Below are 15430 nucleotides of genomic sequence, written 5' to 3' on the forward strand. Positions count from 1 at the left end.
GCACACTCCCGGTGGTTGCTGGAGACACTCGCCGAGGACACTCTATGTGGCCTTGGGTACAAGACTGGCATCCCCCAGGGGTCAGAGACCATGCCGTCTTTCAGATCCTGGCTTCAGAAGCTGCCAGCATCACTTCTGTCGCATTTCCCTCGCATCCTGTCCCTACAAGGCCAGTGACTTGGACCCCACCTGATGGGAGGGAGCACATTCTGAAACCCCCACCTGCCCACCAGCCTAGAAGCATCTGGAGAACCAGGGGTAGGGAGGGGAGCTGTGCAGCTCTGTCAAGAGCAAACTGCAGTGTTTGATGGGATGGTGACATCAAGGGCACAGTCAGTACCAGGCAGTGTCCCAGCCACCACTGTCCCCCATGAACCCCCGGATTCTGTGCACTGCCTTCTGCTCCTGGTACCAACCTCGTCTCCTGTGTTTCATCCTACAGTGTCGCTGTTCGAGACCCCGACGGCTGGCAAGTTGTCACCTTGTCCAGGTATCACAGCCTCAGTCAGTCTTCCCACACTGCACTCTTGCCCTCAGCCCTGGAGCATGGACAGAGGCTGTGGATGCTGGGCAGCCCCTTCCTGCCTGCCATCCATGGAAATGGGTGGCTCCTTTCCCACATCTGTGCTCTGACTTTGCCCTCATCTTGCAGTCGGGGAGACCATGTGGCAGCGCATGTCATTTGGCTTCTCCAGGTGGTGGTCACCAGCCTGGTGTGCTGGAGGCTCAGAAAGCCAGTGCCTGGGATGGGGCCTTTATCAGGGCTGAAACTGTCAGCAGTGCTGGCCTCACTGGCCACTCCCCATGTATATATTTATATTTGTGAGACACTCCCTCTGTATCCCTATGCCAGCCCCAGGCACCCCCTTACACTTCCTTCCTCCACAGAGCTGTGAACTCTCTGGCATCCTCATTGGGTCCCATGGGAGTTCTTGGATAGCAGCTTAACCCACAACTGAAGTCCCTGTCTGCAGGCACAGCTGCCTTTAGAAGAGGCCCTGTCTCTCCTGGGCTCTGCATGCTTTAGGTGAGGACAGGGCCACTGCTCATGGGTTGTCATAGCCATGATCCACACCACTGTCGGAGCAGATCCTGACAGCTGAGGGAGCTGGGTGCTGGTCTCCCATTTCTCAGACAGGAAGCCAGAGCTCAGGGAGCCACATGGCCTGGGGCAGAGCAGGCCGATGAGCTGTGTCTCTGATGGCTTTTCTCTACACACAAGGCCATATTTAGCTTCCTCCTTACCAAAGTGAGCCACACAGACCTCTTAGGTCCCTTCCAGCCCCGCAAGGTTGCCTAGTTGCTCTCCCCAGTTTACAAACACTGAATTGGCACCTCTGAGTTTCCTTCTTCAGGGTCTCCAGATTACAGACCGAGTGGGCCCAGGGCAGCCAGTGTGGGGCTGTTCGCCCTGCACTCCACCCACAGCCCATGTCCTATGTAATTTCATGAACCCACATGCACAGTTTATTATTTTTTTATTTTTTTGCAGGATGCTGTATCCCCAGCCAATGGTGCTGACTCCCTCGTGAGTGATTTGACTGACATTTCACAAAGGACGAATGCTGTCCCAGAGATGCCAGAGCAGGACATGATGTCTGGATATCAGGGGAGCAATTCTCATAGGTTCTGAGGCCTAAATCTGGAGGCCCCCATGCTGCTCCCTGTCCCTCTTATTTCCTTAGCCTGGCTTCCCTGTCTTCTATTCCTTTATCCAATAGGGGACGTGCACAGCTTGGTGGGGTCTTCCCTAGTGGGGAGGGGGCTCCTGCCTTCAGTGAGCAAACCTCCCCTCCCTGGGGGGGCAGCATGGTCTGAGCCAGTCACAAGTTGCCTGGCAGGGGTCTGGGTTTGCCTGCTGAGTCCCTCTGGAAGAGGGATAGCCTTGGGGGATTCTGGGAGGTGGAGGCTGAGTAGAGGGTCTTGGGATGGGCCACCCAGCTGTCAGCTCACACATTGCTGTGTGGCTCTTTCCCTGTGCAGGAGGAGTGATGCCCTCACTGTGACCCCCTGGCTGGCTCCCATCATCTGGGAGGGGACCTTCAACATCGACCTCCTGAACGAGCAGTTCTGGCTACAGAACTTGACTGTCGGACTGACTGTGTTTGCCGTCAAGAAGTGAGTAGGTGGGGTGGCCGAGCACTCAGTAGGGGAAGGATAGGCCTGTTTGCTCTTGTGGACACTGTGCACTGATGCCCAGAGCTGGGGGCTCTCCTGTGGGCTCAGTTGCAGGATGATGCAGACAGCCTCATGGCTCAGGCCCTGGGACTCTGGGTCTAACTAGCTTCATGCGAGCTGATGAGAGCCCACAGGCAACCAGCTGGGCCTCATGGAGCCACAGAGAGCAGGGATGGTGACAGCATGGATGCCACCAACACTGGGGAGACTGCTGTGCAGAGCCACGTGGGGGAGGAACCTGACCTCAGACCTGGCTCCTGCTGGGCAGTGTCATCCCATGGGGTGTGTGGGTGTTCCTCAATTCACTGCAGCACCTGTCTCCCCACTGAAGACTTTACTGATGAGCCAGGGGTGTGACAGGCTCAGGTGAAACAGTCATGGTGGCTGTTCCGGAAACTTCCACTCAGGGTTGGGGGTGGGAGCATGGCACACTGCCAGTTGATGGGGAAGCCCCATCCCCATGGCTGTGGAGCAAAGCCCTGGAGACCTCCAGGAGAGACCATCCATCCAAAGCAGTTGGACACATCCTGGGCTCGGGGCAGGGTAGGGGGGGAGGGAGGGAGGGCACACAAATTGAGCCTGGAAGCTTTTGCTCTCGGACTAAAGGTGAGGTTTATGGCCTAAGCCTTACCTGTCTCTTCTTTGGATGCCTACCTCCTGTCTCCTGTCCATAGTTTGAGACCTGGCCCCTGCCATGGTGGATGTACTTAGTGGAGACTCCTCAGTTGTTTACAGAGGACCTTGGCAGCAGGTCTCCTTCAAGCCTCTAGGGGACAGGGCACCAGGGTGTAACACTGGGATCTAGACTCTGAGGAGCAGGGGATGAGTGGTGGATTCCTCACAGGTCCCAACCAGCTCTGCCAGGTGTGAGAAGGAGTTCCATGGGCTGAGTTTCGCCCAGGTGAGCCTGTAGGTTCCACAGGGGGTCTGCCAGGGAAGCTCCAGCCCCACCCCCTTGCTGTCTGGGTTACCATGTAGCCCCACTGTGCCTCAGCTCCCCTGCCCTCAGGGAAGAGAGGGTTAAGCAAGGCATAGCCATGAACACACCTGAGACAAGGCAGGAGAGTGTGGTGCCTCTGCTGCTTGCAGCCTCAGGAGGTCCTGTGTTTCTGAGTGCCTAAGTATCCTGTGGCCACCTATGGTGGGGTGCTGACCAAGGCTCCGTGGTCTTGCTTTCTGCCCCCTTGTAGATACATGGTCTTCCTGAAGGCGTTCCTGGAGACGGCAGAGCAGCACTTCATGGTGGGACACCACGTCACCTACTACATCTTCACTGACCGGCCAGCCGATGTGCCCCATGTGCTGCTCAAGGAGGGCCGGCAGCTGGTGGTCCTCTCCGTGCGCAGCTATGCACGCTGGCAGGACGTGTCCATGCGCCGCATGGAGATGATCAGCAATGTCTCAGAGCGCTTCCGCCACGAGGTGGACTACCTGGTGTGTGCTGATGTGGACATGAAATTCTGGGACCACGTGGGCGTGGAGATACTCTCCCCTCTGTTTGGCACCCTGCACCCTGCCTTCTACACAGCCAACCGCAAGGCCTTCACCTACGAGAGGAGACGAAGGTCCCAGGCATACATCCCCTGGGATGAGGGTGACTTTTACTACATTGGGGCCTTCTTTGGGGGCTCAGTGGCTGAGGTGCAGCAGCTCACCAGTGCCTGTCACCAGGCCATGATGGTTGACAAGGCCAAAGGCATCGAGGCTGTGTGGCATGACGAGAGCCACCTGAACAAGTACCTTTTGCACCACAAGCCCACCAAGGTGCTGTCCCCTGAGTACCTGTGGGGTGACTGGCTGCTGGACTGGCACCCAGTCTTAAAGAAACTGAGGTTTGTGACTGTGCCCAAGAACCGCCAGAAAATTCGGAATCCATGAGGAGCTTGGGGAGGACAAGGGTCTGGCAGTCTGTGCTCCTTCCCTGGGCCACCCTGTCCTAGAAGCAGTTTGGGAGAAAAGGGTGCAGTGACTCCACTTCATCTCCCTGTGAAAAGACTGCTGAAACCGAGCTGCCCAGGCAGGCCCAGCCTCTGTCCCTACCCAGAGACTTGCACACAGACAAATGCACAATAACACACAGACATGCACACACAGACATACAGAGACATAAACAGATATGCACACGGACACACAAAGCCCCAGTTGGTACCTCTGTGGCCACCACCTGAAGCTTCTGCCAAGTGTGGCCTGCACCCTATGCCTGGGATGAGGCCAGTCTCCATCTTCCTGACAAAAGGTCTGCAATTGAGCTATGCCCTCTATCATGGGTATTTTGGATATGTTTAAAAAGTCATTGCTGGGGCTGGCACTGTGGCTCACTGGGTGCTGGTTCTAGTCCCAGCTGCTCCACTTCTGAACCAGCTCCCTGCTGATGTACCTGGGAAAGCACTGGAATACGGGCACAAGTGCTTAGGTCCCTGCCACCCACATGGGAGACCTGAATGAAGCTCTTGGCTCCTTGCTTTTGCCTGGCCCAGCCCTAGCCATTGTGACCATTTGGAAAATGAACTAGCAGATGGAAGATTTTGCTCTCCCTCTCCCTCTGTAATTCTTCCTTTCAAATAAATAAATCTTTTAAAACCTCACTGTCAATGTCAGCTAGTTTCTCCTGTGGTCGTCTAAGCATTGTATCATTTTATGTTTTATGTTTAGTTCTGTGATCAATTTGGAGTTCATTCTTGTGGAATGTGTAGTGTGTATTGTACATCACACCTCTATTGTGTTGTAAGTGTAGTATGTTTGTAGTGGGTCTACTGTGCGTGCATGTACACTGTGTGTGGTGTGTAGTGTGTATGGTGGGTCTGTATAGTGTATATAGCTTTAAACACATGAATGTATGCTCATTGTCGTGTAATGAAACTGTTGAAGGAAGAGTTTGGGAAATGCGTGCTGAGCTGTGCAGAACTGAGGGCCTTTATTCCTGAGTGACAGGAACCTCTACACCTTCCCACAGAGGCCGTTGGTGTTTTAATTCTGTCAAAATCACTAATTTTTTTTTTTTTTTGACAGAGTGGATAGTGAGAGAGAGAAACAGAAAGGTCTTCCTTTTTACTGTTGGTTCACCCTCCAATGGCCGCTGTGGCCGGCGCATCTTGCTGATCCGAAGCCAGGAGCCAGGTGCTTCTCCGGATCTCCCATGCGGGTGCAGGGCCCAAGCACTTGGACCATCCTCCACTGCCTTCCCGGGCCATAGCAGAGAGCTGGCCTGGAAGAGGGGCAACCGGGATAGAATCCGGCACCCCAACAGGGACTAGAACCCGGTGTGCCGGTGCCGCAAGGTGGAGGATTAGCCTGTTGAGCCACGGCGCAGGCCCAAAATCACTAATGTTTTTCCCCTAACTCTGCAGGCAGTCGCAGGGGCATGACCCATGGAGACACCCTGAGTCTGCTTGCCTGTCCATGGCTCCTCACCACAGCTTTCCTCATAAGATCACTGGAAATGACCTGGCTAACTCATGGAGCCCATGCACATGATGATATTCTGAATGGCTGGGGAAGAAGATAGGGAGTAAAGTGAGTCCTTTATGTGCCGATCTGGAAAGATCTCTGGCTGGCTGTGACTACAGAAGGCATGTCCATTGTTGGTCTGTGCCTCAGATGCACCTTGAGCAGTCACATGGCAAATCTTTCCCCAACACCTTGATCATTGAGCCATGTGGTTTCAGGCCCAAGGTTCCCAGCTCAGCATGGCCAATGATAAAGGGACCCTAGCCAGTCCTCTGTTGGGACACATCCAAGTTCCCTTGGTGAATCTAAAATTCCACCTCCAACAGAGTAGCCAGTGGCAGTCCTACTGCCTTGGAAACCCCCAAACCAAGGGCGTGCTGTAGTTTCTGGAATTCTTGCCTGGAGCTGCAGGGTTGGTGATGACCACAAGAGGGCAGTGGTTCCCCAGTGCACAATGGAGCCACTGGAGGCAAGGAAGAGCCGCTAGGATCAGACTGTCTCTGTTCCCATAGAACATGATCTATCCGTAGCATTCGTGTCTACAGTGTATGCTGCTCAAGGTACGGAGGGGCTCCCAGAGGCTCTCAACCTTGTAGTCAGCACCTGTGCCCCAGACATGTCCTAGGGACCTTGCTGGGCCTGGGTGCACCCCTGAAATGGCCATCAGGGGCATGCTTAGTCTGGAGATGTGAAGGCTCCAAAGCAAACCCAGAGAAAGACAAGGCTCTATAGGGAAAATGAGGCCAAGGCCACAGGTAGGGCTGGGGGATCGCCAGGAGGGGAGGAAGGGTGTTCCTAAGTAGACACTGATGCTGCACCCAGAAGTACAGGATCAACCAGCCCTGTCCAAGTCCTGGAGCTGACTGGGGCCAAGGTGAATGTGGCCGGGGGCATGGGAAGACATGGCTGCTGAGGGCTTGGCGGTGGGGCTGGGGACAGGGATGGCCCCAGGGCCTGGGCCTGACTTGTTGCTGCTGGCCAGACATTTCTGATGCCAAAGAGCCTATGGACTGGAACCCAGCCCCAGATTAGTCGGGATTCTACCCTAATGCCCCAGGAGGCCTATGGCCACACTCTGAGCTGTGGCTCAACAGGGTCTGATTGCCTCTGGGCCCACTGCCCTGTCACTGGCAAGCTGCAGACTGGGACTCTGCTTCCTCTCACTGGGGCCTGTCCATTGGTAGTTCATAATATCCCAGCCTGTTTTTGTAGAGGAAGGGGAGAGAGGAGACAGGGAGGGAGGGACAGGAAACCACAGAACTTTTGCCAAATTCTGTTCCTTAGGAGCCAGAAGCTTAGTCAAGTCCACCAGGAGGGGAAGGTGTCACAGGACTTGCATGCCACAGGAGTGATCACTGGGGACCCTGGCTGTGGCTGCCCCTCTCAGACTCAGAGGCCCTGGGCTGATTCTGGATGCAACGAGAGCTGCAGGAAGGTATTGCCTCAGGGGCCTCCCTGAAACTATACATCTCAACATTCCCATGGTGCAAGGAGGGGCAAAGAGGGAAAGTGGTTTTCCCTGGATCACATGTGAGGACCCAGGGTGGGGGCAGCGGGGCCCATTCTTTGTCCCAGTGGTTCTCGGAGTCCTTCCATCTCTGGGTTGTGCATAAACTGCAGGTGACACAAGCCCAGGGTTCACAAGTCACACAGGTGTTTATGGTCTACACACCTGAGGACATCCCCTGGGAGCAGAGGGGAGACAGAGAAGGCCCTGAGAGACATAAGGACTTGTCCAAGGACACCAGCCTGGACAAAAGAGTGGTCAGATCTTACCCCACTGATTTGACCCAATGTGCCCTCCCAGCAGGGGCACTGGCTGCCACGGGCCTGTGCTGGGTAGCTGGTGGGGGGTGTTGGTGTAACTGCAGGTATGCACATGGTGGGGGGGGTGGAATAAGCAGCCTTGTCTGAGGAAGGGGCTCAGTTGAGTGGTCCTCAGGAAGTGATCTCATTTCCTTGACAGTGGTCACTCTGGTAAGTAGGGGTGTTGTCTCCCACCATCCTCAGTCAACCCTGGGCTGGGGTCTTCTTGGATGCTGCAGACACTGGGGTGGTCCTCACCCCCCATGGTTCTTGTGCTTCTCCCACAGGGATACAAAAGTGACATGAGACAACCAGCCAGGACACATACTCTGAGACCCGCGGGGCAGCTCTTCAGCCCTCCCTGGGTCCATCTTCTCATCTGTGTGGAGTAGCCATGGTCACCCCGTTACATATAAGCAAGTGGGTCTTGAGAGAGGGCCCATGCTCTGTTATGCATCTGGTGGGATAACCACACTGAGCCCAGAGCATGGGGAGGCACTGAGGAAACTGCACACACGGAGCACATCCTCCCCTGGGTGTCTCCTTTTATGCACTCATGAGGCCAGACTTTCACCCTCTTCCTATATAAGTGAGTACACTGAAGTCCAGAAGGTCTGGATGACCTTCTCAAATCCAGCCTGTGTGGTCCTTGGTAGAGTTTGGTTCCTTGAATGTAGACAAGGTCTTAGGTCACTTGTTACAGATGATCCCAGGTGCCTCTGAGTATGTGGAAAGGTCAGGGGTGTTAAGAAAGCAAGGGAAGGGCCTTGGTAAACAAAGCATACAGTGGGCACCTGGGCTTGACCTTACACAGAGACCAAGTCAAGAGTGATTGGTGCTGTGGCCATGGTTGGAGGGTAGTCTCTGGGACACTGGAAAGTCTTGCACAGCTGCCTGGTTCTGGCTTGCAGGAGAAGCTCCTGGAGTGCTTGAGTACCCCCAGGCAGAGGTGCTATACAGGTTTTCTGGGGTGACTGTCAGCCTCTGCAGAAAAAGATTGAGTAATATCTACTTAATACAAAAGAAGAAAACGAATGATGAAAACAGGAACCAAAATACCTCAGACATATAGGAAACAGCAAACTGGCAGTCATATACCCAATCATAAGAATAATTATACCAAATGTAAACAGGTTAATTACATTCATCAAAAGACAGATGCTGACACAGTGTACATAAAACAAGATCTAATTTTATGCTATTTATAAGAGAAGTTCTTCTGGATCATAGTCACAAATATGTTGAAAGTAAAATGATGAAAAATATTTTTAAAAAAGAAAGAAGTAAAATGATTGAAAAAAAGAGACCATGCAAACTAATCATGAAAGCTGCAGGAGCTATATTAATATCAGGCAAAATAGACTTGATGACAAAAAACTGCTACTAAAGATGCATAGGGAAATTTCATTACAAACACAACATCTTATGTCCATGGAGAAAACTTCTTGTAAATGTATATGCATCTCCAAATATTTTTAAAAATGTGGCCAAAAAGCAAATCCAACTAAACAACAATGACAAATACCTCAAGCTCCAGCACAAAAGTTGGAAACACAAAAAGAAAGAACTGAAAAGAAAAAAGGAACAAAGTAACATATTAGATAGGAAGAATGAAAATTATCTTTATTTACAGAAAACACAATGCTCTACATAGAATATCCTAAGGAGTCATCAACAAAAGCTCACATAAGCTAGTAAATGAGTTCTGCAAGGTCACAGGATAGAAAATCAATAGATGAAACTAATTCCACTTCTCTGCATGGGTCATGATCAATGTGCGAGTGAACTGGAGAGAACAATTCCCACCACAAGGTCTCTGAAAGGCACAGCATACTTAGCAATACATTTCCCCACGGGAAGAGCAGGACTTACACACTGAAAATGTTAAAAGCTGGTTGAGAGAAATTAAGGGTACTGTGCAGGAAAGAAGAGATATTCCATGTCATGTATTCAGAGGCTCAATAGGATCAAGAAAGCCCTAAATAAATGCACAGATCCTATTCAATTACAATGAAAATCCATGTGGGATTTGTTTGTTTCTTATTTTTGTAAAAATTGACCAACTGATCTTAAAATTCATGAGATGCTGCTATGGATGGATCATAGTTTAGGGGACCCTAGGGGTCCATGTGTTAAGGCATTGATCTCCAGAATCACAGATTAAAAGATTAACGATGGAACTTAATCAAGTTATTGTGTCTGAGGCTACAGTGTTAGAATGTGATTGGGTTGGATTTCAGTTAGGGTGGAGTCCCATGGTGAAGCCACCAGGTGGCAGATGACCAGAATGCTCCTGCCCTGCTTCTGAGTTCGCCATGTGATCCTCTTTCTGCCTCTGCTGTGCTCTCATTACACACAAGACCCATTGGGTGTTGCTAGCCTGGGGACCACACTTTGAGGATCCCTGCTCCCAGCAAAGCTTCTAAAGCCTTAAAATGCCTGCTGTTTACTCATTCAACTCCAGCTCAGTCAGCTTAGGGCAATCCCCATTTCTAAGAAGGCCCAGGTGACTCCACTGATGTTTTGTTAGTGCAAGGTTGTGGTGACAACAAAGTACTATGTCCAATCACTTTGTAAATCAGAACCTGGAATCTGGTCTGGATGTGTTTTTCCAAGTTTTAGATTCTTTAAAAAGATCTGTTTATTTGAAAGCAGAGTTACAGGAAAAGATGGAAAGACAGAGAAAGACCCTCCATTCACTAGATCATTACCCCTATGGCTCCAACTGCTGGGGATGTGTCAGGAGCCCAGAACCATGTAGTTGCACGGGCTGAAGCACTTGGGATATCCTCCGCCACTTTCCCAGGCACACCAGCTGGGAGCTGGATCAGAAGCAGAACAGCTGGGCCTCAAACTCGTGTCCATATGGGATGCCAGCATTTCAGGTGGCAGCTTAACACACTATGACACAATCTCAGCTCCTGTATTAGATTTTACAAGATGATTAATAAGCACCTGAAAACTCTCAAGTGAAGGATTACGTACACCAGGAAGCCAGGTGTTGCATTTATCTTTGTTCCCTGATGCTCCCTTCAGAGGCCTCTTCACCAAGCACAGGACCTACAGCAGAGAAAGAGACACAGTACAGTCTTTCCAGCTCACAAGCCCCCTCTTTTACACATCAGCCTCTTCCAGGTCAGCTCTTCCTCTGGAGCCTAGAAACAGGCCCCAGGCTCGCTCACTCTAAAAATCCTTCCCTTCTGGCTTTCCTCTCCCATTATCAACCTGTCACTAGAACCCTGAATGCCTGCTGTCTCTACCTTCACAGACAGTCAGGCGAAGTCACCGTGCCCCCAATCAGGGTGCAGACAGTGCCACCCATCAGGGCTGCTCTGCACCTCGGTCATGGCTATGGCTGTCCCTGCTTTCATCATTCACAACCCCAAGTTGAGCCTTTTGAGATTTTCACATCCATCTGTGACAGGAAAGAACTCAAGAAATGTGCTGAGCTTAGAACCTGTTTAATTCCACACATATAATGCTTCAGAACTGTCTTATTTTCCCCTTTATTCTGCACTACTGCCAAGGAAATTCATGGGCTTTCTGAAGGGGAGGCTCTCATTGTTAGACAAGCTCACTGGAGCTGCTGCAGTGCCTTAGCAACTGCCTCTCAAGCCTCAAAGCAGGCAGGTGTAACTATTACTCCTGCACAGGAAGTGGATCTGAGAATCTTAGCCTCATGGAAACGAAATGTGTTTCAAATGCCTGGGGGAAGCACAAACAAGGCTTTGAAAACATGAGAAGGGGCACACGTGGTCAAAATAGTAACAAAATACTAACGAGGAGAATTCAGCTCTCAGTCACATCTTGTTGGCCTGGGCTTCTGGTTGTGAGGCATTAAATCCTCCTGGGAAAGCAGGCCTGCTGACTGCTAATTAAACTCAAATAAAATTTTCTGTCTCTTTGATCTTTGCCAGGAAACAGGATAGACTATTCTAACTCCATGGAGCCAAAGCCACAACTATAGCAGTGCACATGTCCTTAAAGCTGTTATGGCCCAGAACTTAGCAACAGCTACCATATCCTAAAAACACCAAACACCACCTTCACACCTATCCGTTTCACTGATGCAGGCTCTGTGTGATGGGCCTGGTCGCATCTCCTTGTTTGAAGAGGAGCAGACCAAGGCCCTGGGCTGCCAGCTGGCCACAACAGTGGTGCATTTCCCTTTAGGAGCACTCTTCCCTGTACTGTCTTCCACTGTGCTCAGTCTTTCCTCCCCAAGGAGTTGACAAAAGGCCTTTGTTCCTGTAAATGTCACAGTGGAAGCAACATGGGTTTGCAGCTTTAAGCCCATGTGTGAATTCCAACTCTGACCCCACCAGCTAAGGTCCTGATAAGTTATTTAATGTGTATGCCCTGAGTCCTGCACAACTATCATGAGGAGCAAATGAAATGAAACATCCCTGAGGTCCTGTACTTATGACACCACGGGTGCTTGCAAGTCATGGTCCCTGTCCCTTTCCTCCTGTGGAAAGGAATGTACAACTTGGACTTGCAAGTTTTGATTGTTGAGGCATTGAAAGTGGCACAGCCACAGGCTGCTGAGTGATGCACCAGGCATAATGTCCAGGCCCTGTCCTGCATTCACAGATAGCTTTTCAAAGAGGAGGCAGTGGCTACATTGACATCACTGTGCACCTTTCCACATCAATAATGAGCACAGGCTTGTATATTCCAGACCCCACTATGTAGAGGTTGCAGGTGGGCCCTTCCACACTGGAGGCAAAGCTATCAGGGACTCTGAGCCTCACCAGGGCTCAGTTATCAAATCTTTAAAGTTCATAATCCTATGAACTACCTCATAGGATTGTAGTAAGGATTAAGTAAACTAAAGTGTATAAAAGCAACTGCATGGCTAAGCTCTATACACAAAACCAGGTACAGTGTTAAAAAGTCCAGCTCAGGAGATCAGCTGAGTAAGGATTGTTGCCTGGGGGGGTGGAAGGGCCCCACCTCCTTCTCCAATCTGCACGGTTAGTGCCCACGGTGGCTGCTTTTTAGGCTCATGCTTGGCAGCCCTGCTGCAGCTCCCTGCTCCCTCTTCCTGGGATTCTCTTTTACCAGTGGCTTTGCTGTGTTGGGTCTTGATTCTTGACTATAGGCTTTGGTTGTCTCAGCTTCCTTCATTTTGCTAAAATGCATCCTGTAGGAGTTCCAGCTACATCATGCATGGCAGCTAAGCCTCTCAGACCTCTGTCTGAAGATGTTTTCAATTCTCATAGTGAGATGGTGGGGGTATTGTTCCATGTTGAGCTGCCATTCTCAGGATTTTGATGACCTCAGTTTCTAGGATTGCTGTTGAGAACTCCAAAGCCATTCTGATTCTGAATCCTCTGGGTAATTTCTAGAAGTTTTAAAGCCTTTTGCAATTTCACACTGAGTTCCTTGGGGTAGGCCACCTTTCAGTCCTTGTGCTGGGCATGGATGAGCCCTCCAACTTGGAGGCTTAGCTCCTTTAGTCTTAATACCCGTCTTTTGTGGTGCTGCATCAATGATGGCCTCCTCTTTCTGGGTTTGATGCCCTCCTATTCATGCACTGAGTGTCTGCTGAAATTGCTTGGTCAATGTGTTGCCCATGCACTGAAGGCACTTAGAAGAGAGGGAGCAAGTTGAACTCATTCTCATGAAAGCTCAAGACAAATATGTGGGGCTAACAAAAGAGGCACATCTCCATCCATCTGACAGCATTTACCTTCATCAGCCTCAAAGCAGTATCTTAAAGAGTGAAAATCTGGACTCTGGCCCTCTGGCTCTGTGGTCAATTCCTATATCAGACATCAAAATCACACGTGGATCTTTATCAAACTACAAGAGCTGGGGTTCCATTGTAGTTACAGTAATGAACGCAAGTGTCTGATAATTAATTCAGTTACAAATGAAAACAAAGCAATTTCCACTTGCACAAATATCTGATTCCTGTGTTTTCATCATTTGCATTAGAAACCCAATGAGCACTTTCTGGACACGACAGGGCAGACACATAGTGTGAACTTGGATGTAAACTACACATAAGTAGAGGAGTGGAGTCCACTCTGTGAATAGCAGGCTGCTGCCTGCACTTATTACCTGTAGTACAAGGACTGCCTTCTGTTCATGAGTTGTCTAACTTGGCACAGAAATGGACAACCACAGCTTCATATCCCCACACCTAGAAAGATGAGAAAACTCCCCCAGAATCCCTCTTTCTAGCTCCTTTAACAGCCCTGGTGTAGGTAAGGTTTCTTATTTCTTTTTTTTTTTTTTTTTTTTTGTTAAACTTCTTCCCTTATAAATCTGCAAAATAATGTGTTGATGTCCAGCAAAGTGATCAACGACCTTTTGGTGGCATTGTCACCATCATCATCATCATGTGGATTTCTGTTTATTGGTCCACTGTAGTAATAACCGTATGTTCTGATGCTCAAACTGTCCAAGCTTAGGTCACTGGGAACCTCTTCATGCCAGCTTCTTTGGAGTTTTCTTCATCCTGCAAACACAAAAGAAGCTTCTTGAAAGAGCCCCTTATGCTGTGTCTCTCCACTTCTTCCTAGAGCATCCAGTGTGATGCCCTCTGTAGGAGAAGCAAACCCTCTATAAACACACATCAACCAACTGCTCCACAGGACCCAAGGTTAGACTTTCCTACTCGAAAACAGAAAGGAGCTGAGTTTCTTTATTTTCCCTTTGACAAAAACAAACTTAAAATAAAATACATAGCTTGAGAATGCCAGATTTTTCTATCAGCTTTTATTTACAGAAGTATGAAAGCTGTCCACTCTATCTTCTCCCTCTTGTTCAAACATATTTTAAACTCTTGTGCTTATTAACGATCCAGAAGCAAGAATCTCTGATGTGGGAGGGACTCTCGAGACCACGCCAGGACGAGGCCCCATTTCTTCTAGGTTCCAACCTAGCAGCTCTCCTGTTCCCAACATTATGCACAAGATCCACTGATCCACGCAAGGTGGACTGAGCAGCTCTTGCAGAAAACTACAAAGGCATGTTACATGCACATTCTGAATCAGGTTTGCTATGCACCTTTCTTTTCCAATTTTAAATTTTTATTTAATGAATGCATCTTTACATAGATACAACTTTAAAAATATAGTGGTTATTTCCCCCATACCCTCCCCCCGCTCATAAATCACCTCCCATTCCCTCTCCCATCTCCTTTTTCATTATGGATCATTTTTAGTATGGCTCTATATACAGAGGACCAATTCTATGCTAATCATAGACTTCAACAATTTGCCCCTATGCCCACACACAACATATAGAGTACAGTTTGAGGAGAGAATTTGCAGTCAGTTCGCATATTACAATTCAATAGGGACAGAGATCCTCCCTGGGGAGCAAGTGCACAGTTTCTTTAACAATTAACACTCTTTTTTTTTTTTATGACATCAGTGATCATCCGAGGCTCTTGTCGTGAGCTGCCAGGGCTATGGAAGCCTTTTGTGAGCACAGACTCCATTGGTATTTGGACACGGCCATAAGCAAAGTGGATGTTCCCTTCCCCCTTCAGAGAAGAGTATCTCCTTCTTTGATGACCCTTTCTTTCCTGAGGTCTCACAGAGATCCTCCATGTAGGATATTTTTTGTCACAGAGTCTTGTCTTTCCTTGCAGGCCTTTCAGCCCGACCAGGAAGCCTTATGGGATGAGATCAGAGTGCTATTTACTGTGAAAGTCATTCTAGGAGTCTGCTGTGTGGACTGCTTCCCATGTTGGTCCTTCCTTCCTTTTTAATTCTATTACTTTTACCGAGTACTTGAAGTTATTTATATCATCCCTTTTAAACTTAGACTGAACTATCTGTTGCCTTTAACATTTAATATGATTATTTTAACAATAAAGATGGTATTTATACCACCAATTCTTATGGGTTTGGAGCCCCATGATTAGTTCTTTGCCTGTTCCAATGTCTTGAAGGGTTTCCCCTATGCTCTTGATTAATTTGATGGCGTCGTGGCATAGATTTAGATCTTTAATCCATGTTGACTGGATTTTTGTATATGG

General features: G+C 49.5%; 1 protein-coding gene and 1 long non-coding RNA gene across 3 annotated transcripts in view; one reads left to right on the forward strand and one right to left on the reverse strand.

The window, feature by feature from the left end:
• The first annotated feature begins 312 nt into the window (after positions 1-312).
• LOC133749338 (histo-blood group ABO system transferase 2-like) lies at positions 313-4756 on the forward strand. The gene is made up of 4 exons (XM_062178520.1): positions 313-504; positions 1493-1626; positions 1984-2118; positions 3369-4756. The coding sequence occupies exons 1-4, from the start codon at positions 313-315 to the stop codon at positions 4054-4056; spliced, it is 1149 nt and encodes a 382-aa protein (XP_062034504.1). The 3' UTR covers positions 4057-4756.
• Positions 4757-8657: 3901 nt separating this feature from the next.
• The window catches only part of LOC133749618 (uncharacterized), a 49148-nt gene continuing 42375 nt past the window's right edge, over positions 8658-15430 (reverse strand). The window contains exons 2-3 of one of the 2 annotated variants that reach the window (XR_009864603.1): positions 13501-13900; positions 8658-10491 (exon numbers count right to left, since the gene is read on the reverse strand). This is a non-coding gene — a long non-coding RNA (uncharacterized LOC133749618). Of the gene's footprint in view, positions 10492-12387; positions 13901-15430 lie in introns of both variants that reach the window. The other variant, XR_009864602.1, reaches the window with a different exon arrangement.

Source organism: Lepus europaeus, chromosome 20, assembly GCF_033115175.1.
Source record: "Lepus europaeus isolate LE1 chromosome 20, mLepTim1.pri, whole genome shotgun sequence".
NCBI lineage: Eukaryota > Metazoa > Chordata > Mammalia > Lagomorpha > Leporidae > Lepus > Lepus europaeus.

Excerpts from the sequence above, each read along its gene's own strand:
- LOC133749338 (XM_062178520.1), top strand. The coding sequence starts at position 313 with ATGGTGACATCAAGGGCACAGTCAGTACCAGGCAGTGTCCCAGCCACC. Across the intron at positions 1,627-1,983 it reads CAGGGGAGCAATTCTCATAG|GAGGAGTGATGCCCTCACTG; the intron begins GTTCTGAGGCCT and ends TTCCCTGTGCAG. Across the intron at positions 2,119-3,368 it reads ACTGTGTTTGCCGTCAAGAA|ATACATGGTCTTCCTGAAGG; the intron begins GTGAGTAGGTGG and ends GCCCCCTTGTAG.